Genomic DNA, 23,863 nt, shown 5'->3' on the forward strand with positions numbered 1-23,863 from the left:
TCAAACAAGAGTGATGAATAGTGCAAAAAGTCCATTGTTGCAATATTAATAGAATGGAGGAAGTATCTTATAACTCAGTACAATTTCCATCATAAAATTTGTTTAAAAAAGTTCTTTAAAATGAGATCCATTTATAATATATTTTAATAAAAAAATAGAAAATTAGTAAAAATAAGTTTTAATCAGAAAAAATAATATTAGTTTGGTAAAAATACTTTTAGTTTTTAGAAATAATTTAAGTGCAATAAAAAAATATCAAGTTAATAAACAACATAGGTATTTATGTACAAATAAAACTACAAAACGTACAATATTATATAAATAAGTGATATATATGGTATCGTATGTCTAAATACTTTACATTATCAAAAGGGGTTATAAGATCATATTTAAGCTAAAAAGTTTAGCACAATCCGGGCATTGCCCGAGCACAAAATCAGTAAATATATATATAAAAGAGAGTTTTTCCCCGAGTTTTTAGAGAGCCTCGTAAGATAATATTTTCATAATGTGCCATGTAGGATTATAAATTTTTATTATAGCTACTTAAATAAGAGATTTGTAAATTCTTTTAGAATTATATAATTCAAATGCCACATAAACAAAATTGACAAATGAGATTTTAAAGTTTAAATTAATTTTATATAAAATATTATCATTTGAGATTAACACTTTTACCTAAAGATAATTCATAATTTATTTTAAAATAAAACACAAATTCTTATATGTCGCTGGTCACACGGTGTGACCAACTATTATAGGGGTTACTTTGTTAGTATGTTAGGGGTTACTTGGTCAGTTTTACATATATTAATTCATCATTGCTATAAGGGTTACTCGATCAATATTATAGGAGTAACACTGTAATGTACGTTACAGGGGTTACTATGTTAATTTACAAGCGACCACATGGTGTAGCCAGCGGCACACAAGACGTGCTCAAAATAAAAATATTAAATAATATACTACAGTCAACGAATAAAATAACAAATTTCATCACAATTAAAAAAAAATATTTGTTTTTAAAATAACAACTTTTCAGTGTGGCTGCACACACCGTATAATAGGGGTTACTTGTATGGGTTACTTATTTAGGGATTACTTGTAGGGGTTCCGTATTCAGGGGTTATTTACTCAGTCTCTTAGTGCGATTTCCGTGTGAGAGTAACTCTGACGGACCGAGTAACCCTTGAATAAATAACCCTTGAATAAGTAAGCCCCATAATTCACTCCTGGCCAAACGAGTAACCCCTAACCAAATAAGTTACCCCTGAATAAATAACCCTACCCTTGACCAAACGAATAACTCCCTACAAGTAACCCCTGGCCAAAAGTGTAATCCCCTACAAATAACCTTTGACCAAACGAGTAACCCCGGCCAAACGGTGTGACCAGCCACGTATAATTTTTTTTTTTAAAAAAAAATACAAAAAATTGTGCATCACACGGGCTTCATCTAGTTAGTATTATCAGAGAGAATAAACTATTTTTAAGAAATTGATATTAATTTATTAACTAATACTAAAACAGAACATGCTTACATCTATTTTGACCCATGTCAAGCTATGATTAAAAATTTTCCCGCCAAAACAATATATGATGTCATCGTTAATTTATTTTATTTTATTTTATTTTATTTTTTTTGGTTTTTGTTATTTTACTTAGCGTATTTTTTAAAAGTACATTGTATAGTTATTTTTGGAAAAAACATGCATCATTAATGCAATATAATATATACTACTTTTAAATATTTTCAACACAACTAATCAACAATAATTTCTTTCTCAATTGCATTTGTATATTTCATATGAATTGCCTCATTTTTTTTATATTATATCACAAATTAATTATGGGAAAAAATTGTTACTACCGTGCAATGCACGGGCACTAATCTAGTATTAATATATTTGACCAAAATTTTAATAAAAAAATGTAAAATATAAATAATACCACCATCTATTGTTCACATTTTGTACAATACTACCTCAAGTTTTAATTTTTTTTTTATTATTATTTTTAAATTTTTTTTTTTATTGTATGTATCACCTAATTTTCTCAAAAACCAAAAATAATCCCATCACTTTTGCCCAACTCTCCTGCATAATGTCACGATGAGTCCCACTACCAATTGTACCTCTCTTTTCCCTTATTCTCACCTCTATTCTTCATTCTTCTTCCTCTTTGGAATAAGAGGTTCAATTCAACTAAGTGATCGCTATATTGTGGATTACTTAGTAGATAAGCAAAGCTTGATTTTGTACCTCAACATTTGTCCCATCAATCCCACCAATCCTAAGTTTAATTTAGTCCAAATCCTATGATAATCTACTTAGATTTAAGAGTAATCATAATATAAGTTAAAAAAAAAAAAATTGTACTAGATCAAAAAATATGATGTAGAACAATTGGACGAATTTGCTATTTAATCGGATCCCATCAAAGTGCCCATTTTCTGATTTGACCCATGTGGAAATCCACTCCCCTATTATAAATCGTAGATCCATAGTAATTAATAATTATTTTTATGATTTTTCAACTTAATTAATTTAATAGATTCTTCAATTCAAAACACTCTATTTTACTTTTATCTACATAATAATTTTCCTTTTCATGGGCGGTTAAGTTAGTGGAATGCTTATGCCAACTTCTTTCTGTCTCTCTTTATTCCTTTCATTCATGAAAATTCTTCCTCTTTTTTCTATTCATAATTAGTTGATTATGGCCACTAGGATTGAAACGATATCTTTGTCCCTATTTTGTGTGTCATAACATGTTTTTTTAGGTGTGTCATTAAGAAGATGGATTCAACACCTTCATGAATTAAAGTGGAATACATTCTCTATTTATTTTATCTGCAACACTTTTACTTATGTACTATCGGTGTTTATATATTTTACAATTAAGACAAATGATTTCACAAATATTTATATGTGGTTGACTATACGGTGTGACCAACCATCATGATGGTTATTTCATGTTATTGTTATAGGAGTTACTCGGTGAGTGTTACAAGGGTTATTTCGTCAAATATGGAGATTACTCGGTTATTATTATAGGGGATATTTTGTTTTTTTTACAAGCAACCACATGGTGTACTTAGTTGCATACAAAACCTAGTGCTTCACCAAAACTATTTCAGAAAAAAGATATATACCACAATCTCTAACATGCTAAATTAGTATACATGACAACGTGCATGCAAGTAGTAATTTGGTAAAAGTTTGTGATTAAAGTGAATGAATTTGGACCCCAAAAATCATTTTCGAGATAGCATAAGATTAGTTGAAATGATGCAAATTCTTGGAAGAAAGAGAGAAGCGGTCAAATGCAATGGGCATTGGCTTGGGCAGTCGAGCTCAAGAATGTCGAGAATAAAAATGCATGTAATCAATAACAAAGTGTAAATCAGCAATGAAGATTGCGGAAGTCAAGGAGCTCCTCTTCCTATGCACCCAAAAGGGCTCCAAATGAATTGAAAAGAAAGCAAAAAGTATGAAGAGCTACAATACTACAAAGGACAATGCATGATTAATTGATTATATTATCTACTTAATGAAGTTTTGGCATAGTAACAAAGATTGAGCCCATTGAGGGAGTATAGAGTTTAATAGATTGCCGATTTAAATTCGGAGTTCTTATTTATAAGTAAGTGTGTTATAATCTTTCGCATTTTATATGGATCGGATCACTAATAAATCCAATAAAAAGGCCGAGTTAATGAATTGCATGCGATTTAATTTGCATAACAATCTAACAAAATATAGGTTTATATGTTGGTGTTATAATGTTTGTTTTAGAATCATTCTTGGCGTATAGTTGAGTTTTTTTTTTTTTCAAGATTTCATGGGTCATTTCATCTCACTTGAAAGTTGTAAAATAATTTTAATAAAGGGAATAAAGTTGGGATAGGACAACATAGGATAAACAAGGGGAAGAAAAAGAGAGAGAGAAAACTAAGGCTCCGTTCATTTCACCTTATTTTTGCTGAATTGAAATTATTTTTACTGAACTAAAATTATTTTTTTACAGATTTTCAATTATATATCTTCTTTAAAATAACTGAATTTCGCTGAACTGAACTTATTTTTACTAAACTGAACCTTTTTTTTACTAAACTGAAATTATTTTTATTAATATTATTTTTTAAGAATAAGTGAACAGGGCTAAACAAAGAGAGAGCAAAGAAGAAGAAGAAAACAATAAAATTGACTGAGCAGAGAAAATAGTGTAATAGAATATACCACGTGAGCTAGCATAGCATAATCCGAAAATTCAAAATAAAAATACTTCGTAAGGCTTAACTTTAGTAATGTCAAAATAGCATAGTACTCGTACAGTCTTAGTATGTTTCATTCATCATTTGCAAACAATAAGAATTTTGCAATATGGACATGGACAGCATTCTGTAAGGTTAAAGCAATAAAGATATGCATATGTTCAATGTCACCAAAAAAAAAAAAAGATTTTTTATTTCAATTTATTTTTATACGTTTATAAATTAGATTTAGCATCTCCTACAAAATAGCATAAGCAGTAATTGTCACACAAAGTGAAAATTATGTTGTTGACTATAATACTCAAGGTGTACAAATCATTTCACTGTACATTTTCAACTCCCTTTGTTTATTTTCTTTCTTTTAATCCATGAGGAGGTATTAAGAGTAATAGACCAATAGTTTATTCACGATTCATATCCTAAATAATTTTAGTGTTGAAAAGGATGACAAAAATTACTCTCATTCGAGTGAAGTTATGTGCTCAAAATTTCTTTAACCTACTAAAGATTAAAACAATGTGATAATTAATTTCGGACAAAGAGAGTACAATTAGGTGATTTGTTATTAAAAACATCATCATATTGTATCAAACTATCAATTACTAAACCTCCCATCATTTTTAAAGTCATAACAATTCAATCATACCCATGTAATTTAGTTCATTTATATGAATACCTTTTTGGTTTTCATCAAAATAAAATAATATTAAAAAATAATAATTAAAAAAAAAAAAAAAACCTTTTTGGTGGATTAAGATAAAGCTTATCAATTATTACATAAACAAACCTTATTTTTTGCTGGAGTAGAATCTAACTAACTATAAGCTATGATTAATATATTGCCTAGTTTGAATTAGTAGCATTTATGTAGACATAAGACCACAAAACACACAAAAATAATTAAATTTACTTCTATTGTGCCTATAAAATCTGCATCACATTATTTTTACTGAGGGGTAAAATTACAGTTTTCAAGTGATGTTGACTAAGTAGTCAAAATGCACACATTTCTAGGAAGACTAATTACCTTAACTTTTGTTAATCAAAATTCCTCAATGAGTAGAAATCCAGACTTTTTAGAGAGCACACAGCTTTATTTTATCACACTATTATTATAACCATTTCAAGGGAACAAAAACCACAGTAACAACAACTGATATAACAGACTAACAGAGTGTTTATTTATTTTATTTAATAACCCTTTTCCCCAAGATTAAAGTTACTTTGTACATGAAAAAAAAAAAAAAACAGTTTATATTATAAATTTATGCAGCTACAATTATATGCCAAAACTTAGTAATATATGAATATATGATACATAGTAACATAAGTTTTATCTAATATGATATGTGTACCATATTAGATGTCACTATTACTACTATTGGTTGCAGCTGATTGAACCAAAGGCTTTGAGGAGCTTTCATTGACTAAACATGTTTGTTCTCCTTCAGGGGACTCTCTAATTAGTCTTGACAATTTCTCTACTAGTTCCCCGGCACTCGGCCTCATCGAAGGGTCTTCATCGATGCATGCCCTTGCTAGGGTTGCCATCGCAATTGCTCCATCAAACGAGTAGTTCTCCCCCAAGTCCGCGTCTATCCAACCCCTTAATTGATCCACATTCTCGGATTGGAGTATGGACTTAATTTTTTCGGAAAGCATAACAATTTCTCCTTCTTGAGGACTCATTACCGGGGTTTCCCCTGATAACATTTCTAACAAAACCACGCCGTAAGCATAAACATCAATGCTCGGAGAAATAATACCTTGTTTAATGTACTCTGGAGCTAAGTACCCTTTGTCCCACGACGAAGGGTTTCTAGAGGAAAACTCTACGTCTTCTGTATCATTCTCAACACATTTTGCCATCCCGAAATTCCCTAGTTTTGTGTTGAATTCTTCATCTAGGAAAATGTTTTTGCTCTTTATGTTTCGATGGACATAAGTCGGGTGCATTATATGGTGCATATATTGCAATGCCAAGGCAACATCTAAGCAAATTCTAAGCCTCTGCTTCCAAGTTAGGAAGCAAGAACAAGAGGCTATAAATTGGCTTTTCATGGCTAATCCACTATGAATCCAATCCTTTAACGACCCGTTTTTGGCATACTCGAATACCAAATATGAATCGTCTTCATCCATTATACAAGTCCCTAACACCCTCATTATGTTAGGATGATTATGAATTGCATCTTGAAAAAGGCTTAAATCTACTTTGGAAATATATTCCAATGTGGTGTACTTTATTGCCAAATCCTTGCCTTTGATACGGCCATGATATACCTTTCCTTCAACGACGTTATGGCTGTCAAAATCCTCGGTTGCCTTTCGCAGCTCCTCGACTGTATAACTCTCCAACATCATCTTGCTATTGCTTCGCGGGGTTGCTTCACCTTGACCATCCAGAGTGCTCTGAGACCCCTCGAAAGAAATCTTCTTTTCGCTTGTTGTTCGTATACTTAAACTCAGCTGCTGCAGTTCAGTATCTACAATTTTTGCCGACAGACAGTTTTGCTGCTCTTTTTTCTTCCTTTGCAGTAAGAAAAATACAGCAAAACCCACAATGCTAGCAACTACTACAAAGCAAACTACACCAACAGAAACTCCTAACTTCAACATTCTCTTTTTCTTCTTTCGAGCAATGGCCTTGCCACTCATTTTCGATGGCAATCCCAAACTCGGCTCTTTTGGTTTCACAAGAGATCCTAGAGAAGGTTTCTGATTCAGTGGAATCAGAACTGAAAGTGAATGATCTTTGATAACTAAATCACCTCCTTTCAGTCTCTTATTCGCGCTGATTATTGCTTTAGCAGTGGTATTGAACTGTAAGGCTAAGGAAGACACAGTATCTCCTGCACTGACAGAATACGAAACCAACAGTCTGATACCTGAACTGATCTCAGAACTCGTAGGACAGGCACATCGTACAGGCACCGATATTTTGATCTTCTCCAACAGATTCCATGGCGCGACACCTGCATTCTTCTCTCGAATAGCTTTGCAAGTAGTTAGCCCTTCCAAAGACTCAGCAATCCCTTCAAAACTCTCACCAACAGCAGTTGTTTTTATCAGTTCTGCTTGAAAAACCCTGCTTTTTTCGACACACTTGCAGCTGATAGGAATCAGCAGAGGCTGACTTTTCGAAAGATACTCAGTATTAGGAGAAAAGCCATTCACTTCTGCAACTGTGAATCTGTTCAATCCCAAGTAGTATGTAAGATTATACAAAGAAGAATAGTAAAGATTTGTATGAAGAACAGCATAAGTACTGCACTGATTTTCGGCCGCATTGTGATTACATTCATAGTTTACTGATTCAACAGAGTTGCTTTCACAGCTAATCAGTTTATTGTTATGAGCAAAAATAGGGACAAACACTAGAAAAAAGAAGAAAATGAAGAATAGCTTAGTGATTAGAGCAGCCATATGCTATTAATTCAGTACTAAAAACTGATAAAACATATTATAGGAGTGATTAAATTAAAAAGGAGAGTATTTTTAAAGTATAGTGGGAGTAAAATTATTTATATTTGTAGCATAGTAAGGTGAATATTTGGATCTATACAACATAAAAAATTATGTGCTTAAAAAGGAGGAAATATTTATAATATATAGTGTAGATTATAGACAAGAGTATTGGAGTGCTAAAGTTGTACTAATATAGTTATTCAAATAGTTCCAGCTGTCTGTCTGGGTTCATTGCCCACATTCCACAGTTTATGGTTTTTGCCTCAAGAACATAAAATTGTAATCTTTTTGGAAACTTTAACATGCATCCGATGTAATTCTCTGTCTATGGAAAAGATCATTTCAACTTGATCGATGTTTTACAGAATTCATGATCAATTTGTGATAAGAATTTTTTTTATTATTGATTATTACTTTTTCCTTAGTTTAAGATTAAGATTATAATTACGTAGTATTTACTTCCTTTGTTCTAAATTAGATGACATGTTTCGACTTTTAACATTATTCACAAACTCTATTTTTTGTGATTTATAGATAAGAAAAAATATAGTATGGGGGATTTTTGTTCTCAATATAATAAAAGCCCTATCAACGAATGTAACGAGCAAAAATCTCGCACTTGCTAATGATAATTAATAATCCCTTTGTTTTTTTTATCGCAATATTATGATAATTGAAATCCTCTAAACCCTTTAAATAACAAAGTAACCTTTATAGCATTAACTGAATAATCCCTTTTTACTAATTGAATAAGGCCTTGTTTAGTTCACCTTATTTTTACTTATTTCAGAAAAAATAAGTTCAGATTAGATCACATTAGAAAAAATAAGTTTAGATCAGATCATCGTTTTATGTGCAGTTTTTTATCACTAAATATCTTTAATTTCGTAATTAAAAAAATTGTGAAAATTACATATTAATAAACTACACATTATTACGAATCTAATAAGATCCCACATGACATATTTTTTCCTTATAGATTATCGTACATTTAAGGTCAAAATTTAGTCAAATCAGATAATCAAATCAGATCAGATAAGTTTAGATCAACAAAAATAACATGAACCAAACAAACCCTAACTCCTATAACTAACCAAGTAACCTTATGGTGGCCGGGGGCCGGCCATATGATGTGATAAACCACATAGTGTTTTACTACGTATTATATCTTTACAAACATGATCCTCACTCTTACTTAAATTCACTCAACTTCTCATATCTATAATTTTTAATTCCCTAACAAACCCCGCATACATTTTATTTTACAAATTCAACTCAAAATGTCTCCACAATACTTAATATCGGACTTAAAAAAAGAAGGGATTAATTAAAACTACATATAAAGGTGGGCATGAGCCGTGCCGTGAACAAAAAAATTGAAATTCGACACGGGCACGGCGGGCGGCACGGTCGTCGGCCTGTGGGTCGGCACGCCGGCACGACCCACCAGCCCGGCACGTGGCACGACCCATGCCCACCTTCATTTAATTATATAAACTTATTTAATTAAGTTTATTTATATAAATATAAACTTATTTAATTAAGTTTATTTATATAAATATAAACTTATTTAATTAATAAATAAATAAGTTTATTTATATAAACTTAATTAAATTAAAGTTGTTCAAAAAAAAATGTATTAACATTAACATAAAAATAAATTAATAATATTATTTATATAAACTTAAGTTGTTCAAAAAGAAAATATATATTGTTTCTTTTTTTAATTTTTTTTTATATACATATATATTTAAAAAAAAAAAAAGGGATTGGCCCTCTTCCCAGCAAGGCCCGACATGAGCCCCACCCAAGCATGGCCCGCGATGGCCCTGCACAACACGATGCCCATGTTTAACTACATACATCATTTAAAGCAATTATCCTAAACTAAAATACCAATTTCCTTCTTGATAAGTGATAACACCCAAACCATGAACATATATCACCAACACCCCCGTTAAAAATTATGGTCCATACAACCCCAACACCAGTAACATCTCGATTCTCAATCGAATTGACCTGTGAGAACTTCTGGTCCGATATGACTTGCTAAAAAAAAAATTGATACCATCAATATCCATCTCTTTTACCTTAATCTCATCAAGATACATTAGTCCGTCAGTTCGTCTTATTCTTTCAATCTTACAAAGGCCCAATCCAATCACCCACTTCCCAAGCCCATTATCACTTTCTCTATCCTTCAACACCTTCTTCTCCGGTCCCAGAAGCCCTAGTTCTGTCCACCGCTCCGCCGTTGACGGCGATCCTTCTCCTCCGTCGTTCCGTTCATTCGATCGCTGAATTTGTAAGTTTTCGTCTAAACTTCAAACCCTAAATTTTGATTCATTGATAAGTTCTTAGATTATAGTTTTTAGTCGTTAGTTTTATGATTAAAAACTGCCGAATTTTTCGCTTTTTTTTTAATTTTTAATCTAGTGTTTGATTTCCGATTTAGCTGAATGTTTTTTTTTTTGTTGTTGATGATAATAATATGAGTATTTGAGCTCACCTCTTTCTATTTGTTCTGCTCATGTATTTGAATTTTGGCGCCAATTTTATTTTTCATTCTTTTGATAATTTTGAGGTTTTTTCGTCAATTTCATCTAGTTTTAAGTTATAATCTATTATGTTATGTTTGTGATTATTCATGGTGTTGGTGATATTAGTAAAATTTTGATTTTGATGCCAATTTTCATCTGGAAAGTGCCAATAGTAGTAGTAGTAGCTGAGATAGTAAAACTCATGAACCCTAAAAAAATCGGGGCTTCAATTATTGTTTTTTGAAGGTTCGTTAGCTCACAAAGTTTTGGCCTTTGGGGCCGAAGACCCGCCCTTCGTAAAGTGAAATGGCAACTGAGTTATGTTGGAGGGGTATATAACTGATTCTTTCAGTGATAAACAAATTTGCATGATGAAATAGTCTGAAGATGAAGCTTGGTTTACATTTATATGTTTAGTCATTCAGTGATAAACCAAACTAGTTATAAGTTTATAACACATATAAGGCAATAAGAATTTGTCCTGTTGATTTTTTATTTATTTATTTATTTTTTTTTTTTTAAGAAGGAAATTGGTGTCTAGTACATTTTGATGGTGATTTAGTTGTCAATTGCAAGTGTTAGAGGCTGAGGAGTTGATAGTCTTGATAATATGGTAGGTATGGGAATTATAAGGTGGAGGCAAGAGGTAAAATTCATATTATGCAGTATGATTTAGTGTCCGACTTGGAAAACCATGTAATATATCGGCATCTACATGAGGTAGAGGCATAGAGCTGTGAAGGCTAGAGGTATTAATAACTATGATGAATCACATGTTAATTTCTGAATTGATCCTAATTAAACTACTCACGTGGAGGGATTTCTCTTTTCCAAGAAGAGTACTTACTTCAATGCTGTTGTTGTTTTCTCTTATCTTCATCTATCATTGTATATGATGTTTGAATAAAAAAAAGAGAAGCTTTATTAGAGCCCTTGAAAGCATCTGACTGAAATTCACTCAGAATCAAATAATTTTCTTCTGGGTTATCAATATAGAATATAAACAACTTCTAAGATCATTCAATTGTATGCAGGCTGGTGTTTCATGTTGGAGCTTGACTAGAAAGAAGGGAACTAAATTAATTGAGCGTAATCTGTACAATGGATTTTTCTCCCTTCAAGCAAGATTTGGACGAGCTTTTAAAAGAGTTTTCAGAGGTACATCTTTTGTGGCCATATGACTAATAATTTCTACAGTTCAGATTGATTAGACACTACTAGTCAATTTCTAGGCATTTATTTAGGAGGGAGGTGTTAGAATCTTTTGTCATATTGTCACTTTCCTTCTCTGTCTCATTTGTATTAGTCTGTATGCTTTGGTTCTTGTTGGATTGATTTTCTTTCACATGGTTGTGTTTATAGTCTTCCAGATTTTTGAAGGGGAATTACTGTCGTAGCTTTGCTCTTGCCAATACTGCATTGATTTTAATCTTGTATTGTTAAATGCAAATCTCTAAAAGCATATTTTTCTCTTGACGACTAATTAATTGTAATTTTTTCTTGCTTGTAGGGCGAGCTTAAAACTTTAGCAGACATGAAAAAATTATGGCTTGAACGGAAGTTTTCCTACATATTTGAGGCTCGGCCTTCTACATGCTTGAACATATTTATGCAAGTCTTGTTCAGCCATTCTATAAGTAAGTTACTTCTTTTATGCTTGATGATGCAATGAAGTTCAGTTTGTTCCTAAGATGCATCTTGTATGTTTGATAAACAAGGTGAACTTTTCATCATTCCGAGAATGTATAGCCAGTTATTCCTCTAAAATTATAAACTATAGTTGAATGTCAATTATTTTATATAGCTTATTTAGGGTTTATGCCAACTTTTCTGTAAGATGTAACCAAAAGACATAAAATGTTAAAGAACTGTAATATATTCTGCTTGCTTATACCAAGTATAAGACTTTAGGAGAGTTCAATTGCATTTCAATTGTATTAGTATGTATCTAAATGGAACATACAAAAAGTATGTGATTTTACTCATGACTCATCACACGAACATACTGCTGTCAGTCTGTTTGCTAATTAAAAGAGTAGGTAATTTAGTTGAAGGCTTAATGGTTAGTGCTTCTTGATAACTGGATCTGTGGTTCCCACTATCCTTGTTCGGAATAATTATAGCAGACGCTAGAAGAGAACTCTCCTAGAGCCTTAATTTTCAGGGTTTACCATTGATATATAATATTTTCATTAACATATCTGCAGTATGACTTTGTCCTTTACAAATATTCAGGAAGCAGGGTTTATCTGTGAGACTGTGACCCATATTCATTTATTATATGCATTTGTTGTAATTGACCAATTTTCTATTTTTTTCTTCTTCTTCGGAACACCTCTTTCCTATTCTGTATTTATTGTGAGTTGTAGTTAACTATGAAGTCAGTTAGCTGGACAAATAAGCAAATGGCTGTGGAATTTATGATTGTTCCATTATAGTATAGGACCTTTTCTCTTTCCCTTAGTTGCATGCACTGTCAGTCCTTTTATGTTTGTAAAAGAGTTTGCGTAGATTTGATTATGGCTACAGAAGAAATATTGGTACCTGTGGTGCAATATTGCCACTTTTCTGCAGTACAATAGAAACACGCTGCACAGACTATTAAACAAACACCAAAAGAGGTTCTAGAGAAGACTACAAGCCAAAATAATGGACCACTGGCTTGCTGTTTTATTGAGAACAAACCAATTAAGGTCAAATGTACTGCACAAGAGCTGAAAGGAATGTAATGTTCCTAAATGACACATCTCAGTAGCTTTGAGGTTACATCTTCCTAAAGAAGAGTGCTTTTAATCTTCCAGCCAGCACTGAATGGAGTCTTGTGAACTTGTGATGACTACTATTGGTTTCCTTGACAAACGACTTTCCTTACAATGTTTAGCTATTGATTGCATAGTTAACTTGATAAGACTAGCATTATCCGCAGAACTGATGTGCATTGCTTTAGTATCAACATTGGCTGGGTTCAAATCAAGAGAGTAATACCTGAATTTTTGTAGCTCACTAGATGAAGTGAATATTTAAATAGTTGAAAAGGGAAATATAAGAAACTCCTGTGGGCTAGATGTGGATAGATTGGCAGCACAAACAAGTTATTGAGTTAATTGTCTTCCAAACGAGTGTTATGCATTGATACACAGAATGTCCAATTAAAATTAAATGTCAAAATTGTGTTAGAGAAAATGGATGCAGATGTAAATTGTTAGCAGAGTGGAAAATCTGGAAATACATTAGCTACAGAAGCAACAATTGAATTGATATAATGTGAGTCAACTGTAGAAAAGGATTGATGATCTGAAGGTTCAAATTTTGTTCCTCGGAACGCCTATAGGATCCAGTGAATTTGTATACATACTTATTTTAATAATTTTGTAATGGATTCATATAAGAAGTAACCCCTGGTGTGTGTGTGACGAATTCTTTTTCTGTGATCATGTGTAGGTTACATGGTCTCCACTAATTCTTTGTCACTGAGATTGGGTGCCCTCTATGTCCTCTATTGTCTCTATGAGACACAGCCATTCAAGCCTCCCTTCAAGATTTATCTATCTCTTGGTGAGTTATTGCTTTTTTTGTATGAGTATTTTAACTTCCGTCACTTCACTGTTGAGATTTAAATGAGATACAAAGTTAATCAAGTCACAGCTGAAGAAGTTACCTTTAATTGATTAACTTGCCTTTCCCCCCTTTTCAGGTGGCTTATAACTTATTATCTGGAAAACTAAATATATTCGTCATAATTGCTCTCTGAAGTGATCCTGGGAAATTAGTTTTCTTCAAATACACTCATCTTAGGTACGAATATGGATTTGCAGACCCATGCTGTCTGATATAATGGGAATATATAGGTCGTGCTAATTTTTTCTTTACTACACACTGAACCAGCAAATTGATAAAGTATAAGGTCACTAGAAATCATAAAAGTTGGCCCGAATAACTGGTGTATTATGAAAACATCTTATTTTTCTTGTCCCATTAACAGTGGGCAAGTAGATTTGCTCATGTCTTATTTGATTGATTGGCATACATCCTTTCACTCTCCACCTTTCTTTGAGATAAGTCATGTAACTTCTTCTTGATGAACTTGACAGGAGAATTACGAAGATTAAAAGCTCTTGTTGTAAATGCGAAAGAAAATGGAATCAAAGTAGCATCTGTTTTGGTCAAAAGGATGCTAGAGAAGAATGCATTCTTGTTTGGCTTTGTCAACATAAATGATTATTCTGAGAACGAGAGGATAAAGGAGTTGGTAGATGTGCAGAATGCCTGCATAAAGAAGATGCATGAAAAGTATGCCCCAACACTCATAAGTTAATATTTATAACTTTATCCAGCTTCTTAACTGACCTCATCTTGCTGCTTTTCCTTTTTGTAGATTGTTGGCAAATACGGAGATTGAGCGTTATCTTCACCTGGACATGGTATGCTACATACTTTTGTGATCTCAGGTTTCTTGTTGATTGTATTTTATAATTTACATAATGTCTCATGATATCATTGTCATATATATTGACGCCCAAGCATATTGATCGCACACAGACAGAGTCACATACACACTCACAGACATAGTCCACACAGACACACACGCACACACACATGGCTGAATTTTACACTATCACTATGAAACCTAGATATGTCTAGACCTCCAAAGCGCCTTACCCTCTTTCTCAGTTTGTGATGCTGTCCACTTAATATATTCGTATGTTTTTTTTATCTACTAGTATAATTTTACTTGGTTTAGTAACAGCTTCAACCTTAAAAGTTGCTTATTTTTGAGTCATTAATGAACCACTTTGAGGAGGTTATCAGTATTTTATTTTTTTTTACTCGTACCTAAAAAAAAACTTGGATAGTTGATTTTATTTCCTCTTTAGGGTACAAACTTGTGTGAGCATAAAATACAAATTTTGCTAAGATTGTAATCACGTGTTCTGGGCAATTTTTTCTCTTCTTTCATTCTTCTTTCTGCTATCTTTTGAACTTTCTTGTATAATTGTTTGGTGAATTATTAGTTAATGGAAAACACATGTCTGTGGTACTCTGAACGTTTTTTCTTTTGAATTTATGAAAGCAATTTTTCTGCTGATTGTTTCTTAATTACTCGAACTTCTGGAACAGGGCACGGAACTTGACCTTGAAATGCTCAGGAAAATGTCCAAAGAATATGAAGGAACTAAAAATCTTGCTATCAGAGGTATTCTATTCCATTACTTTGCTTGTCGCCTCGGTCAGGTCCATTATTCCAAAAAATTATCTCATGTTCTGTGTGCCTTGACTTGAATATTTTCCCCTGTTTCGTCTTGATTTATTGAACCCCGTTACTGATAGGCCATTAACCAAAGATGCAACCATGTCTTGATACTATACAGTATACACTCATTGGAACCATGTTCTGTGTCTTAAATCTCTTAATTATTCTAATACTCTTGTATAAATAACACCTATAACCTTATTTGAATCTCATGTTTCTGCAATGACAACTTGGCCCAGGTTTTTGGAGTATTTTTAGGTTAGCAACCTTAGCCTTTAAGCCAAGTATAAGATCAGTTTCTAGAGAAAATAAATTGTAAAGTTATTTCGAATTTTGTGTTCTGAGTACGGTGGTGATTCTTGGTCCTCATATTTGCTGATTTAGTATAATAATTTTTTTTTTCTTGTTTCTTTTGTAGAGGCTGGTAGGGTAGTCGATATAGAAAACATAAAGCATATCACAGATGATAGGTTGACAATTGGAGATGAAGTGCAAAAGATAAATGAGGAGTGGGGAAATCAAAAGGAAATGTTCACTCAGTTTATAGGAACAAACCAGCATCCTGTTGTAACTCATCATGAGAGAAGAGAGAGACAGCACGAGCAAACAATGCTACTTCCTGCCTCTGAACAGCAGCAAAGTGACGATGAGTTACAACACACTGGTTTCATGGAGCTTCTTATGGGAAATGAATCACCGTTGGTCAATGGCGATATTCAACAAGCTCCAACTGAGCTACATTCGGTACCTAATGAAGAGCAAGATTATGATTTAGAGTATGCTAAGGATCTGGAAGATCAATTATTTGGTGATATGTTGTAAATCTTATAATTAATTTTTTATGGCAGTGGAAAAATGTTAATATTTGTCCCATCTGATTTTTTTAGGTCTGTAGATAATTTTACATTTTATGTACATCTTAGGTAAAAATCTACACATCAATCTTAAACAATTATGTGTACATATAATACTTACTAGGCCTTTTTATTCAATGCTAACTTGTATTGTATTGAAAATTATTTTCTTGCACTTGAGGTCATGATGTGCACCATGAACCCAATTGACAAAAAAATTACAGAATACGAATTTATTCTAGTGTTGGTTTTACAATAGGTGGATTGCTGATTAATCCCTCCGTTTCTAAATGCTCCATACTTGCAATAAGATCGAGATGATTTCACATGAAAGACGATTTCAAGTTGATCATAGTTACTATGGTGAATACTTCGTAATTAGTAGTGATTTTGCTACCCGCCTAAGTGCAGTGTCTTGCTGTGCCATTTAAGGATCTGAAATCCTGAATAGTCTTATGTAATAGACAGTTTTATTTCTCAATCAAAAACATGGATCGTGCGATACATTATCGAAATCTTGAATCATCTAACATTCAAAACTATTATACACTAATAAAGAACTAAAGACGCGATTTCTATAGCCTAGAATATGGAAAGCCAGAAGGAACCTCAACCCAAATTTGCCAACATTGGATCGATGTAGTCCTCATTGTGAGTGTCATCGTCGAGAGATGGGCAAATGCACGCGCCTAATGGAGTGGTTATAGAGGCGGTAAAAGCGAGCCTTGGAGGAGTATTTGAACAAGGGCTCAGGCGGAAACATGAACCACGGAGTTTGATGTGATGCAGCATGTCTAGAGGTAAGTTTCATTGCGTTTCGCCAAGTGGTACAAACTAAACCAAAAGTTTCAAAATCTTCATCAGACTCAATGTGTTCCACTAATTTCATTGTCAATTCAAAAGGAAGATCTGCATTGCATAACTCTTCTCCATGTTTTATGTTTATTACTTCCTTACAACACTCAAACAATCAAATTTAAATGATTCTCATAAACTTGCGTATGTGAAATACTATTGATAATAAGGATAAAACGGATTTTAGTGAAAGAAGATTGAGAAAAGTTGATAATTTTCATTGCTGGCAACTGGCAAGTATATAGTATATAGGTTGTTACAGTAAGCATCATAATAGGAAAATACTTCCTAAGATTTCTATAAGAATAACAATATGAAAAGATAAACATGACAAACTAATCTGTTTCTTTTTTTTTTTAAGGGTTTGTTTGATAATTTTTTGTTTTGTTTGATGAAATTTATTGTGTTAATTTTGCTAATTAATGTTTCATAAATCAATTGAATTTGCTCATAAGAATAGGCTAAATTAATGTGTTTTTAGATAAATTTTAATTTGTTCCCGAAAAAAAAAAAAAAAAAAAACCTGTGTTTTGTTTTTGAAATTGTTTTAATCGACTGAATAATATAGTCTTTTTTTTTTTTTTTTTGGAATTTCATGTTTCAAAATTTGTAATCTTATGTTTTGTGTAATTTGTCTAATTATTTCTTGAAACCTAGGCTTAATTAAATGTGAGCTGAAATTGCTTAGGACTGTTCCTGTTATATCTGTGGTCTTTGTTTTACATTGGTTATGTGCCATTTAATTTGCGTGTTGGATGCTAATATTGAATTTCTTAATATCTTGTGAATTTCGAAATGACTGCAATTGACAATATCACAGCAGAGGTTGTAATCTGGTTTTGATCCTTTGTACTATTCTTGCAGCAACCGAAAAGAAATTTTTCTGCGAAAATGTTTGCTTTGGAGACCTATTCAATGGGACTGTAGTTGATCTTTTGAATCGTAGTTTTGGTCCAATTCCACTTTTGGATGATCCGGATTCCGGAGGTACTTGTTCAAATATTCTCTGTATCTGATATGTTTTAGAATTGTACTCATTTGGATGAACATAATAAGATGTTATAGTCATCATAATCATATAATTTGACTTATGATTACTCTTATCTTCAAATGAGGAAACACTATTGCTCATTTTAGCCAATTGATGCAAAAGACCAAAACAATGTTACTCATTTCAAAGTTGAGTAAAATACATTTGCACATTTCTCATTTCGGGATTTATGTTATGTTAATAGATTGAGAAGGTATCAAAGGTACCTTGTAAAACCCATTGTTAAGGATAATGAGTCACATGCATATTAAAAGCGACTTGGTTTGTGTTATTAGACCATGGTCACTTATTTTCTTACCTCATTTACTTAATGGTGTAAATATTCTTGGTGTTCTTTTTAGCTCATTAAAGTTTATGTCAAAAACTACGTTCTCTATCTTCCATTCATTCTCTCTCCTTAATTGAAAAAGGAATAAAAAGGTTATATTTTTGATAATGTTAGAAGGAAAATACTTAGATTTATTTTCAAACTGGCAACTTCATGTAAGAAAATTGTATGTACTTTGCTTAATATTGTACTCTTTGTAAAGGTGATAAGGCTTCTAAAGGTAGTTCAGCTAGCTTAATTCATATTTTCTAATAATACCTCAATTTGATTTATATATTAAGCATACATATGTTTAAAAAAAAAAAAACACTAAAAAAAAAAAAAAACAAAGTAACAAAAGAGTTTTATGCAATTATAAAGAAAACATATATTGCTAGTTGCTACAAAGATAAGATAAGTTTGTTTCTGGTGTAGCATTGAACACAATTTTGTCACAATCTTTCCTTTGATGATTAGTTTCCATCACCATGGTACTTAAGTTTGAAATAATCAAGATTGTCTCCAACCTCTTCAAGTGATTTAGAGAAAAAGCTTTTGATGATTTCCTCGGTTGAGAATTTCCTATAAATAGGTGGATTATCTTTTGATGTTAACTCCTTCATTGGACCATGTATCTTCTCAGATGAGAAAACACCACTAAAAAAGAATGCAACAGAAAGCCTTGGTCCAGCACTTTTCGCAATCACTCTATGACATGCACCTTTTATCATATCGTTGGTTATCATCTGTAAGATATAAGATAAGAATTAGATATAGTGTATCACTGCAATGTAAAGCTTGAAATTTACACATTAATCTAAGAACTAGAAAGTTTAATAACTTAAATGTATAAGGAAACGAAGAAAACCTGAAGTATGTTTCCGAAGTTAATTATCAAACCACCAGTAACAGGCTCAATATCAACCCATTTATTCTCATGAAGAACCTGAAGTCCACCAATACTGTCTTGTAGAAGTATTGTAATAAATGAAGTATCAACATGAGCATCAGTTCCCATGGTTAATTCTGGTTCAGGACATGCTAGGTAATAGTTGTTAGCTATTGACCAACTTTTTGTACCTTTTGCCATATTTCCAAGGCATTCGGGTTCAAGTCCAAGCCCTATTGATATTAACATGAGTATGCGATCACCAAGCTTATGCATAGGGTTAATATATTCCAATATTACATCCCTGCAAAATGAATTTAAGTTTCAAATATACATATATATAATTTTAAAACCAACTAATTGAATTGTAGAGTACATAATTTATGTATACCCTTTTATGAGTCAATTAAATTTGCACTAAATACCTTAATTTATCAATAAGAAACTTAAAGGGTGATTTTATTTGATATAAATTACCGCATACTGAAAAATTATTAATTGGGTAACCAACATATAGATTGGTTTGATAATTTGTTGTTTGCTCCGTACTCAGGGTTGGAAACGGGTCGGATTTGGATGGACCAAATTCTTCTAAGTCCATGTTTGATCAACACTCTAGTCTCTAGACGTAGGTAATTAGATCCGAATACGAATTTATGTATCCGAAAAAGAAATATCTAAAAATAATAGTTTCTTTAAAATGAAAAAATGTACATGTTGATTGGATCCACGTCATGTAACTATATATTTTTTGGTTTTTAAAACATTATTATTTTTCATATTTCTTATTAATAAAAAATAATAATAAAAAAAAATAATAAAAAAAAAACCAAATGGAAAATCATTTTAAGGTCATTTATCTAACTTACAGGATTATACCATTCGTTTTCCTAAATAACAAAATTAATTCAAAAAAAAAAAAAAAACACTTTCACTGTTTCATTTAAGTCAACACTTGCTAACACATAATTTCATAGGTTAAAATATTCAATCGTCAATGAGCGAATTTTGTAAAAAAAAAATTATTTGGAAATAGATTTTGAGACAAAGCAAAACCTCATATTACTTTGCCTTTTCTTATATTAAGAATAAACCATAAAACAAATCAAAGTAACTTATTTGGATAGTGCTAAAGACAAAGTCAAAATTTATCAATTAAAAATAAACGAAGAAAATATATTTTAAAGTTACAAATTAAATGAATATTTACACTACACAAGAGAAACACTTAGAGAATTTTTATTATTATAAAAGGTTCAAATTAAATAATAAATACACTTTACATATAATAGTATAATATAAGATAGGATCTAGTGATCCACAGGTTAAATATAAACAAAAGTTGGATCTCAAATATGGATTCGAATCTGTTGAGTCCAAAATTAGAAGATTTAAATCTTATAAAATGATATAAATCCGACCACTTAATTGATACAAACCGAGTCTAAGGTCCATTGTCACCTCTACATATACTGATAAGTTGTTTAAAAACCAAACTCTGATTGTGAGTTTTAATTTATGTAATAGACTATTTGATGTATGTAGGCTTAGGTTTTAGGGAAAATAATTATATTCCCTTTGCCACCAATTTAAAGCCTCATTTTCCTTTTGCAAAAGTTTTAAGAAGGAGAATGAAAAAAATTGTTGATGTCGGTTGTTTAACGATTTGTGTAAAAAAAATTAATAAATAAATTAAATAAACCTAGAAAGCTAAGGTTTTGTTAATTAAATGTAAATTAAAAAAACTAGGTAGTGAATTTGGTTGCTCAAAAGTAAATAAAAATAACGGTAAAATGAGATTTTTGTTTGGAAAAAAAATTATTAGTAAAATGAGACTTTTATTAAAATGTGACTTTTATTTAAGTATAGAAGGAGTATATATATTTCATGTATAATTAACATCAATTAACTGATTTGGAAGTTAAATAAATTAAAGTCAACATTATGTGAGACAAATACAAACTTACTTGCATATAGGAGGCAACTCTTTAGGATCGACTTCACCGCCTGTATGTCGGGCATTAACATAAAAAGTGTCCCTCCAACATGCAGCCTTTGACTTATACAAGTCGTGGTTGCTAAAAAAGTACACAACCTTTGATTGAAAATCACGAGTGTAAAACTTTTTCTTCATTTCAGCATCTTGCTCATGAAACATTCGACATCGATCGATCATCTTCTCTAATAATTCTTCAGGAACACCATGATTAATCACTTGAAAAAATCCCCATTCTTTAGATGCCACAATTATTTCCTTGGCAATTTCTGCAGTTCGATCATTATTTTCATCACTGAGATAAGCAAAGTCTATTATTGGCACACTTATATTTTCGGAAGATGTGCCAAAATCTTTTAGACGATCCTCAAGTGGCCTAATGAACATGTTAGGAATTTTTTTGATTCCTGCATCTACAAGCCCTTTTACCCCAAGTTTTCCTTCATCGAACGCCTTAAGTTCACTGATTCGATCATAGCTACTTTGTGTTTCATTAGTTGCATTTTGGGTGTCCATTGGATCTATAAATATTTTTGAACCAAGGATGAAATAGCTTGAAAATGATTTTTTTTTCTTTGATTTAGAGTATTTTAGGATTGATGAAAGTTATAAGAAGACTTACGCACTAGCTATATATATAATATTGGTAGATCAGATTCATGAGAAAATCATGACCTAATTAGCTTGCTTATCCATGTAAATCTCAATAATTGGAAATAATCAGCATATTGCTAGTGCATATGAGGCATGAGGTCATTTCTCTATCATATGAGATAGCTTATTAGCCCATGTGAATCTCATTAATTAGAAATAATCAACAGATTGCCAATGCATAAGAGACATGAGGCATTATTGCTCTATCATGTGAGATATTTGACTAGCCCATATAAATCTCATTAATTGGAAAGAATCAACATATAGTTAGTGCATAAAAAGCATAAGGCATTATTGTTGTATCATGTGAGAGAATATTGGACAAATAAAGTAATAGTACCTCCATTCTATAACAATTGACACATTCAAACTTGGCACACATTCTCATGTATGATTTTAACTACTATTATATATAATTAAACATGAATAAAAATTATCAAAAAAAAAAAAAAAAAGTTGATATTGTTTAACTTGAGATTAATATTTATTTAAATATTTTACAATAATAATTGATTATCATACATTACTCAAAATCTATAGTTATAAATTACTAATAAGTATAAATAGTCAAGTTGTGTCAATTACTAAAAAAAAAACTCAAGACTCATTTCTCTTGAGCACGTATGCAGATGTAAATTTTCGATCAATTATATTTTTAATTGTTAATAAGTATAAATTCTAACAATTGAAAATTAATAATCTATTTATTGAGACGATTCCAACAAGTACTCACACGACTATATTTTAAAGTAGAAATGGAGCAAGTATTTATAAATGGATGGAGTACTATAATGCTTTAGCGTATATATCACACCACTTTTGCTTCATTCATTTTCCCACAAAAAGAATTATATGTTTAAAATTTATTTATCTAGTGCTACCTCCATCTTAAAATAAGTTATGTATGTATCAATTGCACAATTGTTAAGGATGTCTAAATTACTACCCCGGTTCTTATTTTTTTTCAATGAAGGAATTTTTTATATCTCACCATTCACAAAGAATACCCTTTATTTGAAATCATAAGAGATTAAGGTAGTAAAGAAGTATATATTAGAATTGAGCGCAATTTATATACCAATATATCTCATATAGTCATATTCTCATTAACTTAAGATTATAAACCAATAATTGAATGCCATCTATTAATTATGTTTTTCACACTAACAAAGACACAATATTTGGAACCAAATATTTTTGTAATTTGTAATCTAAAATGTAAATAATTAAATAAAAAGGTAAAATATGAGATTTTAATTAAACAAATTGAGGTTTTATTAATTTAACAAATATTTGTTCAACCATTAAGTGATTTCTCTACATCACCAAGAGCTTTATATCTCAGGAACAAACTTAATTAAAACTTAGCTTGTAGTCCTTATCTTGATAGAAATAAGGCAAAGATCGTGCACTAATCGTAGTAATCGACATGCTAGTCTATGTGATAATTCAAATTAATTAGAAGTAATCAAATAAAATGATAGATTAAAATTTCTATATTACATGATAAAATATAATGAAAATCAGTTAATAAAAAACCTTTGCCTATGAAAATTGAATTAAAACTCATAGCTATAGCTATCTTGGTAGAATATATGCGTGAAGAACTAATTATAAATTATTAAATCAAAGAAAAACAAACTAGCAATTCGAGATATCGCCCGAGTCACACACTAGTTATCAAATTAATTGGTAGGTAAACACAAGAAACTTGAGGTCATT

The 23,863-nt window shown here is 31.4% G+C and overlaps 3 protein-coding genes across 3 annotated transcripts; 1 reads left to right on the plus strand and 2 right to left on the minus strand.

Moving 5' to 3' along the window:
* Positions 1-5,515: 5,515 nt before the first annotated feature.
* Positions 5,516-7,702, minus strand: LOC145572021 (protein LYK2-like). The gene has a single exon (XM_081631038.1). The coding sequence runs from the start codon at positions 7,700-7,702 to the stop codon at positions 5,636-5,638; it is 2,067 nt and encodes a 688-aa protein (XP_081487164.1). The 3' UTR covers positions 5,516-5,635.
* A 2,139-nt stretch (positions 7,703-9,841) lies between these two features.
* LOC145572022 (uncharacterized) lies at positions 9,842-16,507 on the plus strand. Its single transcript, XM_081631039.1, has 8 exons — positions 9,842-10,049; positions 11,319-11,442; positions 11,795-11,921; positions 13,726-13,839; positions 14,376-14,574; positions 14,660-14,705; positions 15,403-15,478; positions 15,954-16,507. Exons 2-8 carry the CDS (start codon positions 11,386-11,388, stop codon positions 16,355-16,357), a joined length of 1,023 nt encoding a protein of 340 aa, XP_081487165.1. The 5' UTR covers positions 9,842-10,049; positions 11,319-11,385; the 3' UTR covers positions 16,358-16,507.
* A 2,164-nt stretch (positions 16,508-18,671) lies between these two features.
* Positions 18,672-22,054, minus strand: LOC145572023 (1-aminocyclopropane-1-carboxylate oxidase homolog 1-like). The gene is made up of 3 exons (XM_081631040.1): positions 21,459-22,054; positions 19,471-19,795; positions 18,672-19,348 (listed from the first exon to the last, which is right to left on the minus strand). The coding sequence occupies exons 1-3, from the start codon at positions 22,001-22,003 to the stop codon at positions 19,076-19,078; spliced, it is 1,143 nt and encodes a 380-aa protein (XP_081487166.1). The 5' UTR covers positions 22,004-22,054; the 3' UTR covers positions 18,672-19,075.
* Positions 22,055-23,863: the final 1,809 nt, after the last annotated feature.

This window comes from Chenopodium album, chromosome 12 (assembly GCF_948465745.1).
Source record: "Chenopodium album chromosome 12, dcCheAlbu1.1, whole genome shotgun sequence".
Lineage (NCBI taxonomy): Eukaryota > Viridiplantae > Streptophyta > Magnoliopsida > Caryophyllales > Amaranthaceae > Chenopodium > Chenopodium album.